This window comes from Aythya fuligula, chromosome 26, assembly GCF_009819795.1.
Source record: "Aythya fuligula isolate bAytFul2 chromosome 26, bAytFul2.pri, whole genome shotgun sequence".
NCBI classification, from domain to species: domain Eukaryota; kingdom Metazoa; phylum Chordata; class Aves; order Anseriformes; family Anatidae; genus Aythya; species Aythya fuligula.
This window is the reverse complement of record NC_045584.1, coordinates 3,626,389-3,643,762: the sequence shown is the minus strand read 5'-3', so window position 1 is coordinate 3,643,762 and position 17,374 is coordinate 3,626,389. Positions and strand designations below refer to the sequence as shown.

Sequence of the window (17,374 nt, the reverse complement as noted above, 5' to 3'; positions counted from 1 at the left end):
GAAACACAGCTTTTTTCCAGTCTTCAGCTTTCCAGCTGCCTCTGCTTGAGAACTCAGCCTGTCTAAATTGCAAGAAGTTAAATATGTTGCTTCATATCACAGAATCACAGAATTGTCTAGGTTGGAAGAGACCTCAAGATCATCGAGTCCAACCTCTGACCTAACACTAACAAGTCCTCCACTAAACCAAACTGTATCCTTTTCTATATTTTGTGATGTATAATGGTATCTGCATGATGTATTACACAACCAGGAATTCTCCCTCCAGAACTCTATGTATCTGATAGCAAACACAGGCTTGGTGGAGGACAGCAACATAACTCTGCCAAGTGGGGAATATTTAAAGTAAGTCCTGCAATTTGCTTAGGGGGAATATTCTAAGATTCAAAATACTAAAGAAGTAAACATCCATTATCTAATCTACTCTCATGTGCAAACTACAGTCAGGATCACCTTCTTCAAAGTTTTCTTTATCTCAGCAGCTATCATTATACATCACAAAAATATAGAAGGTACAGTGTGAAGCAACATATTTATATTTTTGCAATTTAGACAGGACAAGTTTTCAAGTTGAGGCAGCTGGGAAGCTGAAGACCATGGTGCTTCTAAAATGCCCACTGAGCGCCCCCAGAAGAGCATCAACTGGCCTACTTCTTTTTCAAAAGTCCTTTACACCTCACAGAACATCCTGTGTTATTAGTTGTAGCTTTGTAATAATATACAGGAGGAAGCCCTCCAGCTCTGAATACAAGAGAAACAAAAAGCTTCTTTTACAAAGAAAAGTTCAGCAAGAACAAAGGAAAAAACAACACTGCAAAACACTCCCCCATACGTGATACTGAACAGATCAGCATTAGGATTTCACAGTGAGCATAAGAGTAAATGCTGAGAAAACAGCATTAAGTTTGAAGTAGAATATGCATGTGAAAATGAAATCAAAAACAGAGGATTATCACAGTTATGCCATGGGGACAGGGAGGGCAAGGCTTAGAACAAGGCTGAGTCTATACCATGACAAGATCAGGCACTCAATATATACATGAACATGGCTCCTTGAAGTCAACACAAGAAGGTCTTGAGGCAACTGGATTTAGCACAGTCCAGCAGCCCTGCCAATTGCATTTACATTGTTAAATCTTACCTTTCTTGATTTTTTCTTTTTAACTTGACATTTCTATCTGAATCTTTAGAGTGACACAGGTCTCTCCTATCAGGCTGCACTTGAACTGCTGCTGGGAAAGCAGAAATTACTCTGCTTTGCAGGAGGAATGCAACTGCTGTATCTAAGCACCGCAGCAGAGAACAGCACTACAGGGCTCCATGAAATCTGAGCCGTGGATCAGTAACACCACTACACTTAATTCCCGTAGGGATGTATTTATATAGTTTCACTTTCAAAGCTGAACTGTTTGAGAAGCAGCACGGAATCTGGCTAGAAAGGTTACTCCTCGTCTCACAGTTAAAATGGCCAAGCAGGTTTACCCAGAAAGCATAACTGTTGCTTATATCTTCAAAGAGTCATTCTGCTGCTTCCCTTACAGAATCTATTCCCAAGCAAAACATTAGAATATAGCTATATGAATACTCAGATAAATTTGCATATGTGAATACGGGAGATAAGGGTGAGGGAAAAAGAGAGAGAAAAGACTTAAAAATCTTCATAAAGAACAGGGTAATTACCTACCCACTCTGAAGAAAACTAGGTGTAGGTATCTGCTGTCCAGTTTTTAACTGCAGTGTCAAGCTAGATGTTACTGCATTAGCCACCGTTTGGAGGAAGATAATATAAAAATCCATAATAATAAAAAAGAGATTACGCTGGAGTTTTTAGTTTGCTTTTTGATCAATATTTCCTCCCCTAAACCCTTCTGCCCCTGCCTTAATGTTTACGCAGCACATACTGGGAACATAGATGCAGTAGTGATTTAGGTCTCTGCTACAGGAATTCTGGCCCAAAATAGCACAGAACTTCCAATTTCTTTCAAGATTCCTAAATACAACTCACGAACTTGTTTCCTCCTCCTCTCTACCTCAAGAAGCAGTTAATCTTAGGAACATCCAAGACTGTGCTGGGTCACTTTCAGCTTTTTGCTATAAGAGGCAAAAATAATATCTTCTTACTGAAGGGTACCAAGACGTATTAGAGGTGTCTCAACATTTTTGCAGCAAATACCTTGGAAGGTTGTTTACTATAGGAATGCCAGTGCTAGTTCCAGCAGCAATGTAGTTTTACTATGGTACTGCACTACTAACAAACCAACTACAATCAAGAATTTAAATGCCATTTGTTTTTGTATTAGCACAGGATTTTACCACGAGCAAGTTCTTCTTACTGTTTATAGAACAGTACTTTTATCTAATCCTTTATTTCTAGGCTAAATAAGTCCATGGCTTCTAATTCTCTCCTAATATAACTAGCCATAGTTGAAAAGACAGAAAACCTTTCCTTGCACATTCCTCTGTTTATGACTAGACTGTGAACAGGATTTCTGAGAGGAGTGTCTAGCTTTAACACCCTCATTTTTAATACAAATTTCTCTTATTAGTCCCCAGATACACAACTCTGCACTTTTTACTATTAAATGCCACCTGGCTTCTCTTACTCCGGCTAGGAAGGCCTTCCAGTTCTTGATGCTACCGCAGATGGTCTATTGTCTAGAGGTGGATTAGCTGAGTTTGTGGGTGGATAATGCCACAGGTACAAACATCCACCAAGTGCCTCTGGGCCAAGCTGTTTAGGTCTGTCAAGTCTTATTAGCTTAAGTGCAGCATCATGCTAACGACATTGCTGCCAGAAGCAGCACGGGTATTCCTGTAGTAGACTTCCTGGAATAGCCAGTTTTCCTAGGACTTAATTAACCCCCAGCAGCACATTAGTGCCACAGGGGAAATTACTAGTTAATGTGGAAGCACACCACCATACGGATGCAGTTATATTGCTTCTGGATTCAACTTGCTCTATTTTTTGCATGGGGCTATGATTGAAATAATCAAAATCCAAAAAAAGCCTCTTAAATCTTGATATTTTGGAGAGCAAAATGAAGAGGCTCTCCCTATTTTTCTGTGAATTACAGAATCACCAAATGTTAGGAATTGGAAGGGACCTTAAAAGATCATCTAGTTCAGTCCCCCTACCGGAGCAGGAACACCTAGATCAGGTCACACAGGAACACATCCAGACAGGTTTTGCGTATCTCCAGAGAAGGAAACTCCACAATCCCCTGGGCAGCCTGTCACACCATAAAAAAAGTTTTGGCTCATATTTAAGCAGAACATCCTCAGTAAGGTCACCACCCCTCATTCTCCTCCAAGCTAAACAGCCCCAGCTCCCTCAGCCTCTCCTCATCAGGGAGATGCTCCACTCCCTTCATCATCCTCATGGCTCTGTGCTGGGCTCTCTCAAGCAGTTTCCTGTCCTTCTGGAACTGAGGGGCCCAGAACTGGACACAATATTCCAGATGTAGTCTCACCAGGGCAGAGTAGAGGGGGAGGAACCCTTCTGATAGACCCCAGGATGCCATCGGTCTTCTTGGCCACAAGGGCACAGTGCTGGCTCATGGTCATCCCGCTGTCCACCAGGACCCTCAGGTCCCTCTCCCTTTCACTGCTCTCCAGAAGCAGCTGGGGTGTAGAAACAGATGCATATATATCCTATGCATATTCATAAAGGTTCCCTGTTACTTCAAATGGGAAGAGCCATTGTATTGCAGTCCTGCACTTATCCACGCTTTCTAAATTTGGGTTATCGTTATATGTTATGCATTTGAACCTTTATCTAATTTAGCTAAGAAATCGATTATTCAAAAATTCCATAGGTCGATTCCCTTCCAATAGCTTTTCTAGACAGTTTCCTACCTATTTGATACTTCCCATAATCATAGAATCACTAAGGTTGGAAAAGACCCCCAGGATCATCTGGTCCAACCGTCCCCCTACCACCAATGTCACCCACTAAACCATGTCCCTAAGTACCCCATCGAACTACTTGCTACAGTTACATAAATTACAAGTTCAGACCTGAAATTTACTGCAGTTCTCTTCTAGAGAAATAATTTTAACAAAGAAAACTTAGACTAACATGACATAGGCTATCTTTTCTACACCCATGTTACCTTCAAAGTCTTCATCTCAGTCTCCAAGGTTTTTCTGTCCCCAATTTTATTTGTAAAAATTTCACATTAGGATCACAATACTGGGATTACAGTTGGTGCGATGATTTTTCCATCTAACATACTATTAATGTACTGTCAATTTGTTAAAAACGTATAGGTAAAAAGAAATCTTTGCTCAAATATTCTTAAGTACATGTACTAGTATTTCCAGCATGCTGAGACAAAGATTACCTAAGTTCTAGTTCCCTTAGGGGAATACATTAAACTTTTCAAATTTTATCTCAGCTTGGATATGTTCATTTCCTTTCCCTCATCCCTAGGGATATACCTGCTTTCTGATATCATCTTATCAATGTTTCATTTCCCAGAGATTGCTCCCTTTCCCTTTTCCCTCTGTTAGTTCTTCCCCATTTTAATTTAAAGCTTTCCTTACCTATCAAGTGAATTCAACAACAGCCTGCCAGTGTCCAAGGGACTCAGCTGATATTTATTAATTAAGAACAATGCATAAGAATGTCCTCTGATGGAATAAATAAATAAATAAATAAAAATCTTTCCTTATCGTACCAGTCCATGAACAATTTATTAACCTTCATTCTCTTGGTATGCCTTCTCCTCATTTTATTTGTCAAAGTTATATTTCATACAAATGCCATTGCCCTCTACACCACCATTTCTCTGAACCTCTTTTGGAGATCATTGTAAGACTGCTTGCTCTGACCATAACCAACACACAACCTCCTCCAAACACATAGGCAGATTCTAGTATGAATCTTGAGTATGAATCTCTGTTTACCTGCAGCTAATTCTGCTTAATTTCTCCTGTGTTCCCCAGCCTTCTCATCTTTTTTTCTTGTGATTCTGAATGAGCTTTTATTTTCTCTAAAACCTCAAGCTCTGGCAGAATCTCCACCTTTTTTTTTTTTTTTTTTTGTCAAATAAGACTTTTCCAACTGTGACTAGAAATGAAAAAAAACAAAATCTTCTTCCTTTTGTAATCATCAACACTAAGTCTTCACAGGCTTATAAAAAAAAAAAAGGCTGAAAACTTGCAATGATTTATGCAGCCTTGTCTTGCCACCAATGATCAGTTATACTCAACTATGTCTGCTGCCCACTCAAGAATAAATTAATTTTGCAATTCATCTGTTTGAATTGAATTTCTCTATTTGTTTAGTTCCATTACTAGTCCAACAGAAGCTTAATTTTTTACTCATTGTTTTAAAAGCTGAATGACAAAACTTGCTTCCACAACCCTCTGACTAAGAAAACATCTCTTTTCAACTCACTGGGGTTCCTCAACTTTCCAACTTTTCACCAATTTTAGCCCTACCTCATGCTTCAGTGTGGGCTGGTCATGTGCTGCTCTGTTCAAAGGCAACAATTTTCATTTACACGCTCTTTTGGAGTCCCCTGTTCCCCCTCAAAAAAGCATAAAAACACAAAAGAAGTGCTAGAAGTTACAAATCAGCTTTTAGCAAACAGACAAACTTCACTACCTAGTTGTCCAGAGAACAACACTCTTTTCTTCCCTAGCCAATATAAATTACTAATTGCCGTACCTTGTGGTCTGCTTGCCAGCTTCTTGCTTGTTAGGCTTCTCTGACTTCTGACTGTTTGACTCCAAAGCAAACTGCCAGGTCTGACTGACAGCACAGCTTACAGACTGATGTCAGTCATCCACGTCAGAATGCAAATCAACAGCTCTTCTCACTCTATTATCCCTTATTGAGGTGGATGAGTAAGATTCCTTGATTTTACTCAGTAGAAACCAAGTACTGGTTTAACCAGGAAAAAACAAAAACAAAAAAGGCACTAAGGACCTCAGGCTTCTCCAGGTCTTTGGTAAGGAGGTACTTTTAACAGTGAGCCCAAATTTTTCTTAGCATGCCTTTTGCTGACAGTGTACTTAGAGAAGCCCTTCTATTTGCCCTTCACATCCATAGCCCCAGCACAGCTCAGACTTTCCCATCTCAATTCTTGCATGCCACTCCCACTTCCACCTTCCTGATACTTTTATTCTGTGTTTGAGCTCCATCAACAATTTCATGTTCATCCCTGCTGGCCTCCTGCTATTTTTGTTTGACATTTTGCATGTTGGAATAGACTACACTTGTGCTTAGAGGAGGCCAACCTTGAAGACCAACCAGCTGTCCAACCCCTTTACCTACCAAGACAGTCCCCCATGAAATCCTACCAAGCAGATCCCCAAACAAGCCAAAACTGTCCTCCTGAATCGTAAAAAAAAAACAAGAACTTGTCATCCTTACATGCACAGTTAGAAATAATATCATGGCTGTTTCATCCATAGTGCTTCTCCAGACCCTTGCAGATGCTTCCCTGCTAAGGCTGAAGAAACTCATGGTGAACTGCAGCACCTGTTAGTCAAACAAGTCGCAAAAATAAAGTGGTATGTCACCAGCGTAAAAAGCAGCAGAGATGAAAGTTGAAGACCTTTGCAGACTCTGTCTGGCACTTACCCTAGGTCTCTACTATTAAATGAAATAATGTTCCTTTTTTAATTCCTGAGTGGGGTGAGGTAACATCAACTTTGTTTTTCTGACACTTTGGAACAATCACTATTCTGCTACTGAATGCTAAGTTTACAAACAATTTTTCAACAAAAAAAAACCTGCATGCTGATTGTTTCGGTGAGGCATAAGAGCACTACAGAACCATCACAGAATGGCTTGGGTTGGAAGGGGCCTCAAAGATCATCTATCTCCAACCCCCCTGCCATAGGCAAGGATGCCTCCCACTAGATCGGGTTGCTCAGGGCCTCATCCAGCCTGGTCTTGAACACCTTCAGGGATGGGGCATCCACAACCTCTCTGGACAGCCTGTTCCAGTGCCTCACCACCCTCTGAGTAAAGAAAACCATGTTCTTCCATCAGTGCATAGAAGACTACACACATACTACCTGTTAGCAAGAACATCAGACCCTACTAGTATCCAAGTAAGGCAACTCAGGCATCCAAAGTACCAGCTAGAACATCCAACCAAAATATATACACAGGTATTAACATCTTTATGTGTGTTTCTTGAAATCATACATTTACCAACATGAAATGCAAGAAGGAGGCACTTATAAAATCCAGACCAGCTACTCAGCAATTTCTTTGGATTTTTTTCCTTCATTCTTTCTTCTAATGCCTGCTATCTCCTCTGGTCTTTCTGTAGAAATAGGACTCACTGGATTACATCACTTGAGAGAACTAAGGAAGAAAATCAAGTTATTGGACTCAGGCCACAGTAAGCTAAGAATTCACGCCGGGAGATCACATAAAGAAACCAAGAGGAAACTTAGTTTGATCTTAACTACTCATCTCCTTTCTCTCAATTTCAATAAAGCAAGAGTACGTTAGATGCTTCTTAGTGAGGCATCTTCCTTCAAACTGAGATAAAAGGCAGTAAAAAACTGCCAAAAAGCTCTCTAAGCTTACTTATCCCCAAAGACTGTACAAACAAGTAGTTTGTACACTGATAGAGACATTTTCACAGGTTTTGGAGGGAAACAGAAAATAAAAGAAATCACACACTGAGAATACACACTGAGTAAGGCTCAAAATTTTAAGCCTGTAACAGTGACAGCTATGGGAGATACACAAAATTCTTCCAAAGGCAAGTTCTTGTTATATAACCTAAAGTCCTGTGCATGATGTTTGTATGCTGGAGAAATGGGAACCATGAGCCCATACCTTTCAATATGATACATACCCCAAACATCTTTTCTACTGCCATATGAAATTTTTCAACTGATTATCACTGTTCCTGTTACTCAAAAACTACACATCAGGCCTCAAAATGTTTAATTATAACAGTGAAACTGAAAAACTGTGAAAAACAAATAGAGGGTAGTAGGTTCAAGTTTCCAACGTTGTATCTTAAGTCATATCTTCAAACTTCTTGATGTAACCACATTTGTTAGGAAATTTTCTTGCCATATAAACTGAAATTTCAACACAATTTCTAAGTCAGGATTTGAAAGGAAGAATTAAAATCCTGCACAACCCTTGTCAAAGTCTTTTTCATGTACATTCATGTGACAATGCAATGCTTGTCCAATGTGTCATCTGATTCTTCATCACTTCCAAAGCACATTACAAAGCAAATATTGGTATGGTTCTGGTCTGATGGCCCTCTCCCAATCTGTTCTCCAGGAGTCACCTTTGGCAGAAGGGGTTTGTGTTCTGTTCTGGAACAGAAAGGCCTTCCTGCTCTGTTCTGCCACTCTGGCCACACGGTTAGTTCTGCACAGTTTGTAGCAGCTCTCAGAAGGTCTTCATCCCTAGCATTATCCAAAGTTCCTACTGCCCTGAAGTCCAAAGCTTCACCATTGCTTGTTTGTACAGTCAGTCCCTGCAGTGAGTCAAGCCCTATGTTACCCTTCACTCTACCACAAATGGGGCATTTCCCCAAATATGTGTTTCTCATTTTTCCCCCAGCAATAAGAACATTCAGCTAAGCGAAGCACTGAACTCCTGAACTGTTAATCTTCAGACAAAATGAAAGAAACAGTTGTGATAATAAGGAAACGGTAAGACAAAGGAACAAATACATGTGACTTCTATGCCACAGATCTAACAAAGATAAAACATCAAAGTGGAATTGGATCATTCTGAATGCCAACAGAGACTAGAAAAGCGCTTATCTATCATCCACGCTAGGTGAGCTTGTTTGCATTAGGTTGAGGGAGGCATCCTTTATTATAACCTAGCACACCTACAGATGCAGATCATAACTTTTCACACAATCTCCATTCTCCTCCCTCACGCAAGGAACACACAAGCTTTAATTACTTTCTACCAGCTGGCTTTGAATTTCAGTATCAACGGTTCCATCAGTTTCCCAGGTTATTTGTTCCCACAAACTCCCCAGGCTGTTTCAAAGCTTAGAGAGAAAAATTAAATTTTAATTACTAAAATTAAGATTTTAAAAATGACACCCTTATACTTCTAAAACTAGTATGTTTTCATTATTTTTCTTTCATTTCAAAACATAAAACCTAAAACTTTATCTGAGAATAGCATCTACATTCCCAACGCTACAGCAAAAGCAAAATACATTTAAAACATTGTCTGAGAAACAGCAACCAACAGAAAGATTTCCCTTTCTCCACAACTAAAAGAACTGCCTCACTTTTCACAATCATTACTGCTTAATGAGTAATGCAATCTACCATATGAAGATACTTAGTTTTTTAAAAAAAATTGCATATAAGCTATGTGAGCTCAGACAATTACACCTCTACCAGTTACAGTGACTGGATAAGTGAACATAACCCAGGCCAGAGTGACAGCCACAGCCATTTCAATTTCCCTGTACAAAGTTAACATCTCTGGCTGTCACAGCACAGCCCTGATTCATGTTAGCTGAGCTCAGGGTTTATTTTTAAAATACAGATACTCAGGGTCACTTTCTCCTTTCTTCAGTTCACCACAAATCGATGTAAATACTGGGGAAAAAAACTTTACAAGATAAATCACATAATAATTATTTCAGGAATTCTGATTTCAAATTGTTTTTCTTTAGTATCATCTCTAAACAGAAAAAAAAATCAATGATCTTTTCTTTAAAAATATTAAAAACAATCTCTGGCATAACATCTTTCAAATCTTTCAGAAGAAGGTTACCTTTCATATACCGTATGAAGACAGATGGACAATAAGGAAGCAGTTCCCCAGAAAACTGTGACAGTACCCCAGTCGGTAAAAATAACCCGAACAGAGCCTGTTTCCCTCTTTCATGTTTTCTTTTTTCTTTCTTTTTTTTTCATACATAATATATATTTTCTCGTGTGCCTGGTGATAGGACGAGGGGGAATGGGCTAAAGTTGCGCCGGGGAGGTTTAGGTTGGATATTAAGAATAATTTCTTTACCAAAAGGGTTGTTAGGCATTGGAATGGGCTGCCCAGGGAAGTGGTTGAGTCACCATCCCTGGAGGTCTTTAAAAGATGTTTAGATGTAGAGCTTAGTGATATGGTTTAGTGAAGGACTTGTTAGTGTTAGGTCAGAGGTTGGACTCAGTGATCTTGGAGGTTTCTTCCAACCTAGATAGTTCTGTGATTCTGTGATACATATATGTAATAGAGACCCACAATAAAATTAAAGCCTTTACTTCAAATAGAAGGACAGTCAAGGATGTGGAACAAAGCCCTGCAATATATTTCAGCAATCTGAGGAAAACAGCCCACAGCTAGAAAGCCTGTGTGTGAGGTCTGGACCATGACTGTCTAGCAGGACCAAGGAGAGTAGCTCTGTCTCCTTCTGATAGAAAGGATGTACCTGGTGGAGAGGATTGGCTTGCTCAGCTTAGCTTTGGTAGCTTTTCAACAGATATCAGCCCAGGCTAGGTAACAGCTCCTGAAACTGATAAACCCAACATAACAATACAAGAACCTGCACTGTTTATGCAGTACCCCAGCTCTTGGTAGAGTTTCCTACATACCTGTTCATCAGATGCACTCCAGATCTAAAGACTGTGTTAGCTGGAGCTTTTACAACACAACCTGCAGCATGTTGCATTGCCATCAAAAGCATCACATAAATTCTTCACCTGTGACATGTTACATTGCAGATGTGCCTGCAACACTCAATTAATATATTAACTAGAATAATTCAGTTTACTAGTAAGAAATAATTACATGATCTGTTTTTAAGTTCTTGTGTCAGATAAAGACTCTTGCTTTCCCCTTTCTCTTCAGGTGAAGGCACAGGTTTTCTGCTACAGGAAAGAAATTTGGAATGGACATCAGGAATACAAGCATGAGATAAAACACAGGGTACAATAAACTGTCCTGACTCTGTAAATCTCATTACAATTTTGTTCTTATCAACAGGCTATATACTATCTATATACTATCTAGTTCACAACTGAAGTAGAGTCAGCTCAAAACTGCTCTCACCTGTTTAGATTGGATATTACTGTGAACTTGTTATATCATAGTAATGCTTGGATGCATACAAAGAGTCAAAATTAAAAGAAACAAAAAAGCGATCTTCCAGATAGTGCTGTGAGTTATGGACTCAATCTTCAGCATTTCAAAGGCAAATATATGTTAATCAGTGCCCAGAGTACAGAAAACAAGACAGACTATTTGTTTTGATTTGTGGATGTTAGTCCTCTGAAATTTTATAATCTTCCCTCTTGTGAATTTGGTTTCACCTGAACAAAGCCAGATTGCAGCACAGGAGACCACAGTGAGGGAGGAATCAGACGTTTCCTTTAAGATTATATCAATGGGTTGAGAGATTCAACACAACCTCTTAAACTTTGAAATGAATCTACTGCTCTGTCCAGAGTGAAGAGATTCCTCTGCTGTCACAGGTTTTTGATAACTTACCATACAGTGTTAACAACACTGCCAACTGAAACCAACACTGCCAACTGCGAGTAGGCCCCAGGCCTCCACCCGTTCCTGACTAGCACTCCCATTTATGTGTTAAATAAATGTGTTAAAACATTTTTTTTTCTTTGTACTTGGGTTGATTTCACCCCACACCAGTTCCTCAGTGCAATTTACCACATGGTTTCAGGATCATTTGTGCAGGCTAAACAAGATAGGGAAGAGAAGCCCAAGTGGCTTGTGGCAGGACAAAGGGGTTCATTTGTCATTGACCTCAATCTGATCAAATTGTAGTGCTGCAGAAAACGTCTCTGCTGAACAATAAAAACCTCCAACTGCTACATCATACCTGGTAATATCTGGATTCATGTCATCAAGTCTTTATTGCCCTCTGGAAAAGGAACCTGAAAAAAAAAACAAACACAAAAAAGCTTAAATATTCTATATGCATAGCCAAAAGTAAATTCTGAGTGTACATATTCAAATAAATTGCAGGGAACCTCAGCATCACATCACTCCATCCGTATTCCTCCCATATTTCTCCTAGAGGTGAGTAGGAAGCTTACAAGACCTTCCCTTACTCATGTTTGACTTGGAAAAACAAACAGTACATGATAACACCCTAGCTGCGTTTTATCCTCTCAGTGAGAAGAATTAAGATTCTGGCTATGAATTAAGATTTTAAAATTCCCTGAGAGATCTTTCATTTTAAGTAATTGCTTCCGAAGTCTTAACATGGCAACTCAGCTGCTAGAGGATGGATGTTAGAAACTGTTGCAGTGGTCACAAAAGAGTTGTAAAATAAGCAAAAGTCAGAGCTATGTCTACATGGCTATAGCCTTACCATCTGCTACAGAGATTTTCTGTTCCTACACTAGTCTGTAAAGCATTGTCCTCAGCTGTACCTATTTCAGAAAATACGAATTTGTCTAGATCTAAGAGACAGAAAGCAAATTTATCCCCAAAAACTTTGCATGGGAAGGTTCTAGAATAATTTAGAAGCTGGTGTTACAATACAGAATAAAAATTTAGAAAACAGTGTTAGTTTTCTTGTCTCATAATACTGTGTTTCTAAAGGACCTTGTCAACAAGTACGCAAAAGCAGGTGGATTCTTTGTTGCATAGAGAAACTTTTCTGCACTCAACTTTTCCAAAGTTTTGTTAATGATCAGAAACAAAACAAAAAAAAACGTACGAGCAACTGACAAAGTAGTTACTGGATGGTACATCCTAGCTTGATCCTATTTCTGTTCAATGAAAACTTAGCGGAGTGATAAAGTAGCAAGACAAATGACACATTTGTCCAAGGAATTAAGAATGCATCTTCATCTGCCACAGCTCTGAATTGCTGCCTTGAGGTAATGCTCAATACAATGTCCACATCTGGGAGAAAGACTTTTAACGGGCCAGCAAGAGCTGTCAAAAGGTCCTGCTACAGGTAGAAATTTATTTTTGGGTCTTTCTTTACATATTACATGTAGTCCCAAATCTATGATAGTGTGGAACAACATGTGAAACAGTCATGGCAGTTAGGCGAAGTCCACAATGAGTAGAAAAAGCGAAACAGCTCACCTGCTTTAAAACAGAGTAGAAAGGAAGCCCCTGGGAAATACAGACCAGTGGACCTTGCCTCTGTGCCTGGGAATATCATGGATCAGATAAGCAACATTAGGGCATATGGAAGACAAGGAGGTGATTTGAGACAGCCCTCATGACTTCAACAAGGGCAAATCATGCCTGACCAACCTGGTGGCCTTCTATGATGGAGGCCTTCTATGTCAGTTGACAAGGGAAGAATGAGCAATGTTATCTACCTGGACTTCGGTTTGGTCTTTGATACATTCCAACACAATATCCTTGGCTTTACATGTAAATTGGAGAGAGATGGATCTGATGGACTGGAATTGGCTGATGAATAAGGAATTGGCTGGATGGCAAGAGTTGCAGTCAACAGCTCTGTGTTCAGGTGGACATCCATGGTGATGCTTTATATCTTTATTAACAACATAAACAGTGGGATCAAGTGCACCCTCAGTGAGTTTGCTAATGATGCCAAGCTGAGTGCTGCAGATGACACAACAGAAGGAAGGGATGCCATCCAGAGGGACCTGGACAGGCCTGAGAAGTGGGCATACATGAAAGTCAGCAAGGCCAAGTGCAAGGTGCTGCATCTGAGCCAGGGCAATCCCAAACATCAGTACAGGCTGGGTAACAAGTGGATGGAGAGCAAGCCTGTGGAGAAGGGACTTGGGGGTATGGGTGGATGAAAAACTCAACATGAGCCAGCAGTGTGTGCTTGCAGGCCAGAAGGGTGATTGTACCCTGGGCTGCATCAAAAGAGGAGTTGCCAGGAGGCTCAGAGAGGTGATTCCCTGCCTCTACTTCAGTCTCTTTAGACCTGATGTGGACTACTGCATCCAGCTCTGGGACCCCCAACATAAGGACACGGACTTGAAGGTCTGGAGGAAGGCCACAAATCTGATCAGAGGGCTGGAACTCCTCTTCTATGAAGGAGAGAGCTAGAGATGTTCAGTCTGGAAAAAAAGAAGACTGGGGAGACCTTATTGTAACCTTACAATACTTAAAGGGGGCTTTTAAGAAAGATGGAGAGATACTTTTTACAAAGGTGTGTAGTGTTAGAACAAGGGATAATGGTTTTAAACTAAAAGAGAGTACATTTAGACTAGATATAAGGAGGAAATTCTTCACTATGAGGGTGGTAAGACATGAGGTTGCCCAAAGCCCTATCCAATCTGGCCCTGAACACTTCCAGAAGCTGTTCATCCATAACTTTCACTGATCTACTGAAAGATGTACCTGCTCATGGCAGGGGGGAAGGACTAGATGGTCCTTTCCTATATATATCATTGTATGATTCTATGAACAAAAGATAGCTGAACTTTTAACATGGGTATCTATCTCAAACAGAAAGCCATTAGACTTTCCTGAAACCTTTTTAATTCTTGAGCCCTCTTAGGCTCAGGAACATAATCCACATCAATCATCTTTCTGAAAAACTCTCAATTTCAGGAATGATTGATAAAGTGATTCTTGTGTTTACTGGACACCACTAAAATTGGCTATCTTTGTGATACTAACCCTTCAGAACTTGCTCTCTCCTTGAGACCAAATACTATTTAAATTCTGAATAGAAAAGGATGTCAGAAAACCACAAGTAACCTTCAAAACCACAATAAAAATGCCTTCCATCACGCTTGTGACCTTGTGCAGAGAAGAAAAAGGACTTCCTCAGGTGAAGCCCCAACTTCTGGGCTTCAGATTTCAGACAGGTCATTGAGTGTCCACAGGTAAACTTGGGAGGAAAGAGTGGATAGCTTAGACACCCCCAAGCACCACCACTGTCTTCATTTCTTTGTAGACTAGGGTGTCCTTAGACATCCTCTAAGAACAAGCAGAAAAGGCACCAGCCCAGAAGGGACATTTTTATTTTGATTAGAGCTGAAATATATCATCAATTCCTCAACCACTGCCTGTAGAGATTGCATCAGAAATCTCATCTTTCACTTGTGCATAGAGAAGCTGAGTCTCTCTGAATTATGTGAGTGATAGGCTACAATAATAAATCCAATTTCTGTGGAGTTAGGTGGACTGCAATGGAAGGGCAATGTAATAATTACTTTTCAGTGCATTTATTTGCTCTCCTTCCTACCGGAAGCAACTATCAAACTGAGAAATCTCTTCTCTTTGCTTTATCTCCTTAATGCAATTCTAGCAGAAGAAGGGAATTAATAAAATTAATATTTTATATGAATTTCATCCGTTTGTTACAGCTAATAACCCAGAACAGGTATTCCTCACGGGGTAGCATTGATTCTAGATAAAGAGAAATTTTGGCTTCATATCAGATGCACTGTTCAGTTTTGCCAGCTTTGATGCACTGAAGCATCAGCATATCACAGTCTGATTTTTTCCAACATACAGCATTGGGTTAACAATATAAAAGAAATTGGAAAAAAAAAGTTCCTTTGTGTTTTTAAGTCTCCATACATCTCCTGAATATCTTGATAAACTCGAGCTTGCAGATAGATGAGTCACCAGCACATTTTCATATCTTGCAGTTGTCTCTGGTCAGTCAGAAGAAAGACTGGCTCCTTTGGAGGACAGAAGTCTCCACGTTTGTCCCCTCAAACACACTTTCTGTCTGACTTTTGCAAAACTTTAATAAGACTTCATGTTAAAATTGCAAAACACGAAAATTTTGTCTTCAGATGTAGATAAAGGTGTAGGTAAGAAAGTAACCATATTCAAATCTTGCTAGCTAAAATTCAGATGTCTGAATTCATATAATTCATCATCATCTATCTTGGAAACATTCATTTCATGCTCTGATACCTAACTTGATTCAGACTGAACCATTACTGCTTCATAAACTTACCATACAAGCTGGCTTTAAATGACTCCAGAAGTGCAAAGTACAATCTAAATTATTTTTGGTTTCAACTTTAGCCTAAGCTGTTTTTTTTCCTTTATTTTACCACTTGAATTTTGATGAACAAACATATCATCTTTAAAAAGATTTATAATTATAAAAGATTTATAAATGCATTCATGCAGCCCTGTGGGCAGCTTTGCCGTATTTTTTTTTCTTCTGGGAATAGTTTTCATTGCCACCAAGGAAAATCTTTCTTTAATTTCATCCTCCTTCCATGCAAAGGGCTAAGAGTGAAGTACTGGAGACTCAACCAGCAGCTACCTAGAGGAAGGCAGAATGGTTTCTCAAGAAGTACCATTGCGATTGCCTGCTCTGACCTTCTTCACCGCAAACACAGCTCAACACAACCCCTTATTTCTGTATTGATTTCATACTAACTGGCCGTGCTATACCAGAAGAACGGCAAGCTCTCCTTTTACAACAGAACGGCACCAAGGCTTTTTCTTCCCCTCCGGACCGGCAGCCAGCAGCAGGCCGGCCAGCACCCCACCCGGCAGCAGGTGAGGCACGGATCCTGCCCGCTCTTCCCACAGCACTGCTCTACTGGGGCAGGGGGCTGCCGTGAGGGCACCCTTTTGGCTGCTCCTTGCAGCCCCAGCAGGAACCCGTGCCTCAGCAGCCCCTCGCACCGTCACGGCGACCCCCCCCCCCTCGGCCACACAGGGGCCGCCGCCCGCTGCTCGGGCCCGGCGCCCGCGCTGCCCCCGCGGCTCCCCGGTGCCCCCCACCTCCGCCCCCGCCACCCCTCCGCTCACGGCCGGCTCCCCGCCGGCTGCATGGGTACCTGACCCTCGGGCGCTGCCGGATGGCTCCGGCACTGTCCCTTCGCCCCCCAAAAGCACTGCCCGCTCCCCCGCCAGGCACCGTCCGAGCCCCGCTCCGCCAGCGCTCACGCACTCTCCCCCCGTCCCCGACACCCCCGCGGGCTCCTTCAGCCGCCACCTGCCGGGCTATATCCGCCCCTCACCTCCACCTCCACCTCCCCCGGCCCCCTCTTTTTCTCTTTCTCTTTCTCTTTCCCCCGGGGCGGCGCCGTCCCGGTCTCCGCGGAGACCCGAGAGGCGTCCGGGCTCTGCCTGGCCCCGGGCGCGATGAAGGAGGCGGCGGCCTCGGGGCGGGGCCGGGCCGGGCGCTGCTCCCAGCGCGGCGGGGAGGAGGACCCCGGGCGGCGGCCGGGCCTGGCCTCCCGGCCTCGAGGAGCTGCCGCGGGGTGGTCCCAGTTGGTCTTTTCCAACCTTAATGATTCTATTCCATGAGCCGTGTGGGATGGTTCTGTGCTGAGCCCCGCGGGGAAGCGTCTCCAGGGGCCAGAGGGCTTTGATCACAGAATCAGAGAAACATAGGGTTGGAAAGCACCTACCAGATCATCTAGTCCAACTGTCCTCCTGTCATCAATGCTACCACTAAGCTACTAAATCATATCTCTCAGCACCTTGTCCAGGCGCTTCTTGAACACAGCAAGG

At 41.5% G+C, this 17,374-nt stretch overlaps 1 protein-coding gene across 2 annotated transcripts in view; it reads right to left on the bottom strand.

Moving 5' to 3' along the window:
* The window catches only part of CERS4 (ceramide synthase 4), a 55,601-nt gene extending 38,584 nt beyond the window's left edge, over nucleotides 1-17,017 (bottom strand). Inside the window, exons 1-2 of one of the 2 annotated variants that reach the window (XM_032203591.1) lie at nucleotides 16,879-17,017; nucleotides 11,808-11,862 (exon numbers count right to left, since the gene is read on the bottom strand). In XM_032203591.1, coding sequence (XP_032059482.1) covers nucleotides 11,808-11,827 — 20 coding nt within the window. In that variant the 5' untranslated portion in view covers nucleotides 11,828-11,862; nucleotides 16,879-17,017. Of the gene's footprint in view, nucleotides 1-11,807; nucleotides 11,863-16,695; nucleotides 16,725-16,878 lie in introns of those variants that run through there. The other variant, XM_032203592.1, reaches the window with a different exon arrangement.
* Between the last annotated feature and the right edge of the window lie 357 nt (nucleotides 17,018-17,374).